This window comes from Hyaena hyaena, unplaced genomic scaffold, assembly GCF_003009895.1.
Source record: "Hyaena hyaena isolate Hyena2069 unplaced genomic scaffold, ASM300989v1 scaffold_18, whole genome shotgun sequence".
Lineage (NCBI taxonomy): Eukaryota > Metazoa > Chordata > Mammalia > Carnivora > Hyaenidae > Hyaena > Hyaena hyaena.
The window spans coordinates 1,062,539-1,072,399 of NW_024080649.1; the positions used below are offsets into that span (position 1 = coordinate 1,062,539).

At 36.5% G+C, this 9,861-nt stretch overlaps 1 protein-coding gene across 2 annotated transcripts in view; it reads left to right on the forward strand.

Annotated features, from left to right (window-relative positions):
* Nucleotides 1-8,633, forward strand: part of CBFB (core-binding factor subunit beta) — a 56,250-nt gene extending 47,617 nt beyond the window's left edge. For both annotated transcript variants that reach the window (XM_039223427.1, XM_039223417.1), the window contains exon 6: nucleotides 8,283-8,633. In XM_039223427.1, coding sequence (XP_039079358.1) covers nucleotides 8,283-8,305 — 23 coding nt within the window. In that variant the 3' untranslated portion in view covers nucleotides 8,306-8,633. The remainder of the gene's footprint in view (nucleotides 1-8,282) is intronic.
* Nucleotides 8,634-9,861: the final 1,228 nt, after the last annotated feature.

Sequence of the window (9,861 nt, forward strand, 5' to 3'; positions counted from 1 at the left end):
GGAAGCTTGAGGTCCTGGCAGTACAGAGGCTTAGGGATGTCCCACCCCTGTTTGGATAACCTCTGAGGCCTCTAGCCATGCAGTGCTAAATTTGTAATGGTGGTGCTCATGAACATTTAATATATGTCTAAAGTTAAGATTACTAAGGGTTTCGATTTGTGTCAGTGTCTTTTAACCTGTGGTCAGTTATAAGACTTCTTGAGCATGTTTCTGTTTTACTGTCTGTAAAATTTAGAAAGTTTTCTTTCTTTCTTTCTTTTTAAAGCTTATTTTTAAGAGAGAGCACACATGAGTGGGGGGAGGGGTAGAGAGAGACTCCCTAGCAGGCTCTGTGCTGAGCCCAGCATGGGGCTCAAACCCACAAACTATGAGATCATGACATCGGCCGAATTCAAGAGTTGGACACTTAACCATCTGAGCCACCCAGGTGCCCCTAGAAACTTTCCAATCCATCATTCATGGTAGGATTTAGTATTTTCTTTTTCTGGTTTTCTGGAAAAAGATATTTTAGTAGTGTGATATTTTCTTTTCTTTTTTTTTTTTTTTTTTAATGTTTATTTTGAGAGAGAGGGCAAGGGGGGAGGGGCAGAGAGAGAGGGAGACACAGAATCCAAAGCACTCTCCAGGCTCTGAGTTGTCAGCACAGATCCCAGCGTGGGGCTCAAACTCATGAACTGTGAGATCATGACCAGAGCTAAAGTCAGATGCTTAACCGACTGAGCCACCCAGGTGCCCCAGTAGTATGACATTTTCTTTGCCTTTCAGAGGTCATAGCAGATTATTACTAATTTGGCAAATGAAAAACTATAGTAAAATGAAGAAACATTGTTTATGTTAGTAACTTCGTCCAAATACTGTTAAATCTCTGGTGTACAATAAATAGTATGCAAAAGGTACATAACATCTTTACCCCTTGGATATTTAAAAAAAAGAATACATATACATATTTGCTTGAATGTACAATCTCTCTTTAGTAGAATATGTAGGAAACTAACTGAAAACTGGGGACCACATGGGAGGGTGATTACTTTTCATTGTTTTCTATACCTTTTGAATTTTTGTGTCATGTGCATCTATTACCTCTTTAGAAAAGAAATAGGGGTTTGGTTTTGTTTTGTTTTGTTTTTAGTGTTAACACAAAATGATGAAACTAGAATATTCTAGAACTTGCTATCTGTATCCTCTGGCATAGGGCTATTTCTAAAAATGTGAAATCCTTCCTTCATTTGAAATTTTATAGAGAACCTCAAATAGTAGATAAAAGAGGCATTGTTCTGGATGAAGCAGGGGTAGGAATTATTCTGATTTCCTTCTCTAGTCCCAGGGTGTTTTCATGGAACCCAGTAACCTGCAGAATATAATTTAAAAACCTTTGATGTAGTAGAATGAACATGAGGTTTGTAATAGATTGCTCTGATTTTGAATCTTGGCTCCACTATTTGTTGCTTGTGACATTAGAAAAGTTACTTATCCTTGGGTCTCATCTATAAAACATGGCTAATGTCCTACCTCCCAGGCTGCTGCCTCGCTCAGTATCTGACATTTAAAATGGGCTCACTTCCTCACTTTGGTCCAGTAAAGGCAGGCATATCCTATCTTTAGTCTGTGAAAGTCACAGATCTTTTGCCGGGCTGTTTATATTCTGGTGTTGGTTGCTTGGTTTTTAACAATAGTAAACGGCTTTAAACTTTACTGGGTTCTGTTGGAGGTCAAGATAGCAGTTACCTTGATTGAGTAGTGACTAGGGAGTTGAGGGGAGCACGAGGAACTTCCCAAGTTTGGGTAATACTGTATTTCTTGATCTCAGTGCTTACATGGGTGTGTTCACTTAGTGGGAAATTCATCAAGTTACATATTTATGATCTGTGCACTCTTCTGTATCTTAATAAAAATTAGATGTTAAAAAAGAAAAAATAATCACAGACATTTGTTCTGTGAAATGCCTCCCATTGCTATCTGTTGCCACATAAAAGGAGCCAAGTGCCTTGTTATCTGAAAATCCTTCCATAATTTGAAAATGTTGATGTGTTACTGATGACGATTCTCTTCAGGTCACACATCTGCACAACTGGAATTCAAATGCCTTACTTTGGGATTTTTGTGGAAGAAGATTGAGATTAATAAAGGACAGAATGGGTGCTCTGATCATAAATAAATTGACCAGATTTATTGGTTTGTTACCTGTTTAGTAGCAGCTCATGTACACTGCCTGTGTCTAGAGCCTGCCTTCAACTTGATTGGCCTCTTAACTTTCTAAAACTATTGGTTCTTAATTCAGCTGCATGGTGACAGGGTGCTGAAAGATTTTCTGTGTTGTGTAGAAAATGCTTTCATCTGGTTAGTTTATAAAGTGTAAGCAAATAAATTCTTGTCTTTAATGCCAGAGAATGAGTAAATAATTATTGCTTATTTTACTATAGGCAGTTTTAATACAATTCAGCAAATCACAGGAGAATTTTAGGTGGAAACTATTTGGAAATAAAAACAGGCAAAAGGCTTTATGTGGTTTTTATATTTGTTTTGTATGTTTTTGGAGCCTTCGCTTCTGTGTGGTCCAAGAAGAAAAATCTCAGCCAGTATTTTAAATTCCCACAGACTTCAGTGTTCAAATCACTTTAACTGTGCCAACACTCTTTTTTGTGTAAAGAAAAATTAACATAAAAATCTGTCTATACTAGGCCTTCCTGGCGTGTCTTCTGGTAAAAGACAGTAGATGAGAGTGAAGTGGGAATATGAGTTCAGACTGAGAATGAGAATCAGAAGGGATTGACAAGGAGGAAAAGGGTGCTAGATCAGCGGTCTCCCACACCAAGGCAGAAAGACAGCCTTGGTTTGCCCTCTAGCATAGGAGATGCAAACTCCATTAAGATTTATTTTGTTCTAACCTTGTTTGAGTTTGTAAAAATTACTCTTATCTTCAGGATGTACAAGGTTGGTTTTTTTTTTAATTGCAAAATAGATAGGAAGTGATGAGCAGCTTTGTTGTAATAATGATAACGTGAGTACTTACTGCGTGCCAGGCAGTATACACTACAATATATGTTTTACACTTGGTTCTTAAAACACTATTAAAACGTATCTCCATTTTGAGTAACTGTGGCTGAAAGAAAATAATAAACCTAAGATCACATAGCTAAAGTGGCAGAGCCATCCTAGTCCACGCTGAGAAATGTAGATTATTTCTACCATCTCTTTTATATTGAAATGTCACTTTATTTGTAAAGCTTTCCTAAAGTTCTATACTTTATAAGAAATATGTGTATGTATACATACATACTTTAAGTAGGCTTTACCCCAGTGTGGAGCAGAACATGGGTCTTGAACTCATGACCCTGAGATCAAGACCTGAACTGAGAGAGGCGCTTGGGTGGCTCAGTCGGTTGGGCATCCGACTTCAGCTCAGGTCATGATCTCATGGTTCATGAGTTTGAGTTCCGCATCAGGCTCTGTGCTATTAGCACAGATTCAGCCGTCTTCAGATTCTGTCTCCCTTTCCCTCTCTCCCCTCCTCGTGCTCTGTCTCTCTCTATCAAAAATAAACTTTTTTTTAATTAAAAAAAAAAAAATCTGAGTTGAGATCAAGAGTTGGACGCTTAACCGACTGAGCCAGCCAGGCGCCCCAGAACTGTATTATTTAACATGCCCATTAGACCAGCTCTTGCTTACCTGACAGGTGTTTATGATTGTCTGCTGACCTGGTTTTTACCTTTTTAATGAGTTTGGGGAAAGTATACTCCCTTCTGTCATAATAGCACTTAAAATTTTTGCTTTGTGTCTCATCCAGCTTTAGCATTTGGGAGAAATAGCAATAACTTAGGAGGTTGACATTAATGCTGATTGTGAGTTTAAAGTTCTGACTTTAAACCAGCTAACTGTGGACCTTGGGGAATCACTTAACCTTCTTAGTCATAGGCTTACCATTTGTCAAATTAGAGTTGAACTAAATCTCTGACATACTTTGTCACTTTAAAATTCTGTGATTCTGTGTTCTGACATTGAGTCAAGTGTCAGACTTATAAAGTAGTAAGCACAATGTCTGAACATAGTAGTATACGCTCAGTAAGTTGAAGCTATTTTGAAATATTAGGACATTTTCTCACAACGAGTTTTCAGGATTTTGATCATCTTGATAACATAATTGAAATCAACCAAGAAGTTTTTATTCATTTTTATTTGGGTATCCCTGCTCTTGACTACTTCTGCACAGCCCTGACCAGTAGGGAAAACTCCAGTGCCTCGTGACTGTTCTTTATCTCTACATTTTGGACTCATCTCATGACTGCCTTCTCAAAAATGTTTGGGCAATAGCATATTGAAAAAAAAACAGGAGCAACTGGTAGTAGGAGGTCTCTAGTAAAGTGTCTAGATTAATTCTTTATAAATATTAAAAACAGATTTGTATCCTGAACAGGCTTGTGGGTATCTGCTTTATATTAAAACTATTCTGAAATAGCTATTGATAAAAAGTTAGAAACAAGTGCCCATTTGGATTGACAGGGGAAAAAGAAACTAGAAATTATGGACTTTATGCTTTTAGAATAATAGAGTTAAGAGGGTTTCTTAGCCACCATCTAGTGTAGCTGATGACTCATAGAATTCCTTCTGAAACATCAAGCTCTCATTCGAAAACTGTCACAGTAGGGGTGCCTGGGTGGCTAAGCATCCGATTTTGGCTCAGGTCATGATCTCGTGGTTTGTCGGTTCAAGCCCCACATCGGGCTCTGTGCTTACAGCTTGGAGCCTTAAGCCTGTTTTGGATTCTGTGTCTCCCTCTCTCTCTGCCCCTACCCTACTTGAGCTTTCTCTCTTTTTCTCTCTCTCTCAAAAATAAACATTAAAAAAAAAAAAACTTAGAAAACTGTCAGAGTAGAAAGCACTGGTTCTCAAGGCAGTTCATCCAGTTGTTGAATTCTGGTCCTATGGAAGCTGTTTCACTGAACTTAAATCTGTTTTTCTGTGCTTGTTTCCTTCATATGACAGTCCATACATCTGCCCTGTGAGCATTAAATTTCCTTCCAGCCTCCCAGCTTAGTCCTCTCTCTTCTGCTCTCACACTATTGACTTCCCCTGCTCTCTTATTTGTCCTATTTTTGTTTTTCCTTCACAGTGCCTTCCTTACATCTTCCTACTTCCATCTTCACAATGTAAATAGAAACTACAAACACAAATAAGTAGCAAAACAATTTTACTCTTTCACTCCTTTACCAAATAACTTTATTCCTTTACCAAAATACATTTTAAACAAATAAATCCCTGGCAGCTACTGCACAGCCATGACCAAAAAGGAGAACTCTAGCTGCTGACTGCTGGTGACCTGCTGTAACTCATTTGAAGTCCCTTTATTATTAAGATAACTATCCTTATCCCAAGACCTAAGCTGAAATACCCTTTTCACAAAGTATTATTGGTAGGTTAATCATGATTTGTAAATACATAATTAGGATTGATTTTTCTCAGTGTTTCTTCATCGTTCAGCCCCTTTCTAACCTTCATTGACTGAAACCAGATGCTTATATCACCATCTCTGATTTTGCAGAATTGATCTGTCCTTACACTACATTTAACATTGATTCTGCATGGAAACTCAAATTGGTTTTGGTTTTGGTGAATATGCATTCCATTGCTTTTTCAGTTTGTACCATGCAGGATAACTTTAACCTAACTAGTTAATTGAAAGAAATATGGTAAATTCCGTCAGTGGGCAGTATTCTAATAAAAAAATAGTTAAAATCTCCTATCAATATTTATAAGAAAGACTACAGAAGTTAGTATTGGATTTTATTTGATTGGTTTGAAAGGAACAAGGCAGATTCATTTCTATCTAAACAGAACCCTCTTGAGAAATGACACAGCTGGAGCTTCTGGCTAAAATTTGATCATTACAGTATAAGTATATTTGTTTAGATGTTTGAAGGTCAAGGATGCTCTTTCTGTAACAGCTGTTTCAGATCTTAAGAACTGAAATGAGAATGTTTCAATTTTTGGTTAAATTTGGTTAGATTTGTTGCCATAAACAGACAATGAAGAATCAATTGGTGATAATAATACAGGATTCCATTTAGCTAAAGATTGCACAGGTAATTTCAAGAAGTCTCCGCTACTGGCATCTATCAGAGGGGACTCCAGACAAGATCCAGATGAAGAATCGTGGTGGCATAGACTGGGGTGAGAGAGGTGGGGGCAGTTAGAAGTGATCAGATTCAGGATATGGTTAATGTAGAGCTGTCAGAATCTACCATTGGGTGTGAGAGAAAGAGATGTTGGGTAACCTCAAGCTTTTGTGTCTGAACTACTCGTAAAATGGAGTCGCCAGTGTGTAACATTATCTAACAGTGGTTACTGAAGGAACCAGGTTCTTTATACATTTAGACACTTGTGCTTGACAGACCTTTGTAGTCACTAAATAAAGCTTACGTAAGAAACACATTGGAATTTGTGAAAGAGACTGGGTGTTAATATTATATGCAGACCAAAGGGGCACTCGATTACATATAAACTTAATAGTAGGGAGTGTCATGCAGAACCTGTTAGTTGTTAGATGTTTTCTATTAAGTAATTTATCATCAGTTTAACTAAAAATATTTATTCCAAAGTGAAACTTGAAAACCTCGGTGTTTATTAATTGTCTAACCTCTTAATTGTTGATACTGTTATAAAAATGCTTCTGGGTATGTAAGTGGATCAGGGACACTAATTTTTTTCCTATTTTGTTTTGGATTTTATTTATTTATTTTTTTATGTTTATTTATTTTATTTTTTTTTAAATATTTTATTTATTTCTAGGAGAGAGAGAGAGAGACAGTGTGAGCAGGGGAGGGTCAGAGAGAGAGGGAGTCACAGACTGAAACAGGCTCCAGGCTCTGAGCTGGCAGTCAGCACAGAGCCCGACGCGGGGCTCGAACCCACGAACCATGAGATCATGACCTAAGCGAAAGTCGGACACTTAACCGACTAAGCCACCCAGGCGCCCCTATGTTTATTTATTTTTGAGAGAGAGCATGAGCAGGAGAGGGGCAGAGAGAGGACAGAGGATACCAAGTAGGCTTGGCATTTACAGCAGACAGCCCGACACAGGACTCAAACTCACAAACCAACCATAAGACCATGACTTGAGCTGAAGTCGGAGGCTTAACCAACAGAGCCACTCAGGCACTCATAGATTTTATTCAACTAAAAAAATACATACTTTTAGAGAGAGAGAGAGAGCACAAGTCAGGAAGAGAGGCAGAGGAAGAGAGAGAGAATCTTATGTAAGCTCCATGCTCAGCACGGAGCCCCATGCAGGGCTCAATCCCATAACCCTGGTACTATGACCTGAGCTGAAATCAAGAATGGGATACTCAACCATCTGAGCCACCCAGGTGCCCCTTATTCAAATTTATTTATTAAAAATTGCACTTGTTTTTGAGGGGGGAGATTATTTTTTAAGAATTGCACTTGTTAAATAACAAGTTTTCATGTTGGACTCCAGTCTTCCCTCCATATTTATGTAATCATATAAAAAGGTATTTGTAAAGTACAGTCATGTCCATTATTTCTACATTGGAAAAATAGAAACTGGCCTTTCAATTTTGATGTATATAACCAAAGGAGTTAAAATTCTGTTTATTTGTACTCTTAGATGGTAGCCTCCTTGAAGCAATTCTTCCTAGTGGGAATTCCCAAGAGCACTCATTTTTGCTTTTGAGACAATTCTTTGAGTAATGATTTTATTATCTGAGGTAGAGATTTTTAGTTACAGCTTGGTTGGCAGAGATGGCATTCTGTAAGATGAAATTCACTACTACATTTTTCAATCATACACCTGGTAGACTCTATACTTTTGTATGACTATAAAAGAGATAAACAGTAGCACCTATGTTACAAGTTACTGACAGGGTTTTAATTAGTTCATCCAGAAAGTGCCTAGAACAGTGCCCAGGATACAGTGTTCAATAAATGTCAGCTATTATTCAAACGGGAAGTTTGATTCTAAGGTAAATGGATGATGTGTTTAACCCTGTAGTCCAAAAACTGTAAACATAGATTTGTTGTTCTTTTTTACATAGTACATACATATTTTGATAATGTTCTTTTGAATATAATGAGATTTTTATTCTTTGTTTTTACAGAAACTTTAGCAAAATATTTAATACATAATTTAAATTGTTCTTTTTTCCTCTTACATGTAGAGATAGTTGTAAACTTTTTTTTAAAATGATACTGTGTCTTATACTTTATGTATCTAGCACTTTGATTTTGAGAACGTGTTTTGACCCCAAATTATGATTTTGTCATTGCAGGCAAGAAGACAACAAGACCCTAGTCCTGGTTCCAATTTAGGTGGTGGTGATGACCTCAAACTTCGTTAATTAGCACAGCAGATGTGCCCACCCATCTTTACATTTATATTGTTTCTAGTCAGCAGAAATAATCATTAAAAGACCAGAAACTGTGATAACTGGAGGTACCGCGGTCTATTTCTCAACCTTAGGCAGTAACAAGACATCACAAACTGCCATGGTTTTGCACTATGATTATAATACCTGCATTTCTGATTTTGTATGCATGTAGCCAGTAATTTGAAATTTTTTTCTATGCAAGCTTACCTTGTTGGCATTATTTTAAATGAGTTGAAACTGTCCACTTGTAAAGCTCTTTTTTTCCTCCATTTTAATTTAAAAGTTTTTTGTCATTTAAAAGCAAATCAAGAAATTAAAATTTTTGTCAGAGGGTTTTTTCCCCTAATCGGTTGTTCTAATTATTTTTGGAATTTTAAATGTGTTGGTTATACAGCTTCATTTTAGATAGACATTCTTGGTTATTTGTTTTGTTTCTGTGTTTTTATAGTCTATGGCATTTTAAAACTGCTGATGTGTTTGCATTATTTACAAGCTAAAGACCTAGTAGCATAGAACTGTCTGCCACAGCCTTTTAACACAAAGTTTACAGTTGTTAAAGTTTCAGTATCCTTTTAAATGTTGATAATCAACTCCTTTTTCTTTCCTCCTTAAACATAAAGTTTTTTAATTGGTATTAACTCTAATCTGCCCCAGATCTGTTTTACATTCTGTTCTGTTATCATGAGTTTGTGTGGAGATAACTCTCCATAGATGGTAATACTCTACTGAAATGCCTAAAGAAGTCGCAGGCTGGCTTCTGTTTTATTCAGGGATTTTTTTTTTTTAAGTCAATCAGAAAAGGGATACTGGAGCTCCTTCATGTATGTAACAGCATATTAAACTGGAGACAGTGATGAATCAGCTACCAAGGTAATATTGTATTAAAATCATGTTTAAAATAGCTGCTTTTATGTGTATTTTATAATGCATGCTTTTGTAAAAACAATGCTGGGTGATGAAAGATTAGTCTTAGAGAGAAAATGTTCATCTGTGCAGAGGATACATTTTCTTCGTTAATTATTCTGGAAAAAAACTCACAGGTTATATATATGGTATTTTCCAGAAGGACTATTAGTAGAACCTTTTGAAATGAATTAGTATAAGAATATTTTTTAAATAGGCTCACTATCAAATTGAATGCAACTTTTTTTTTTTTTTTAATACAAGACTGGAAAAAAGTGCTAAGTCATTTGGCACCTCCTCAAAAATATTTTTTCATGGTCACATTCATTAAATGTTACTACATTTCTGAATTTTTGCAAAAATGTATTTTATCATAATAGAATGACATTATTTTAAGGAGTTTGAAAAACTGACATGGTCAATTCAGAAAAGGAACTGAAGTCTGAATAAGGTCATTGCATTTAAAACACACACACACACACACACACACACATATACTTGATTGAAGAGGGAGGTGTGACTTTCATTGTATATAGGTCTTATGATTCATAAACATATCCTGTATCTCAGAATAAAA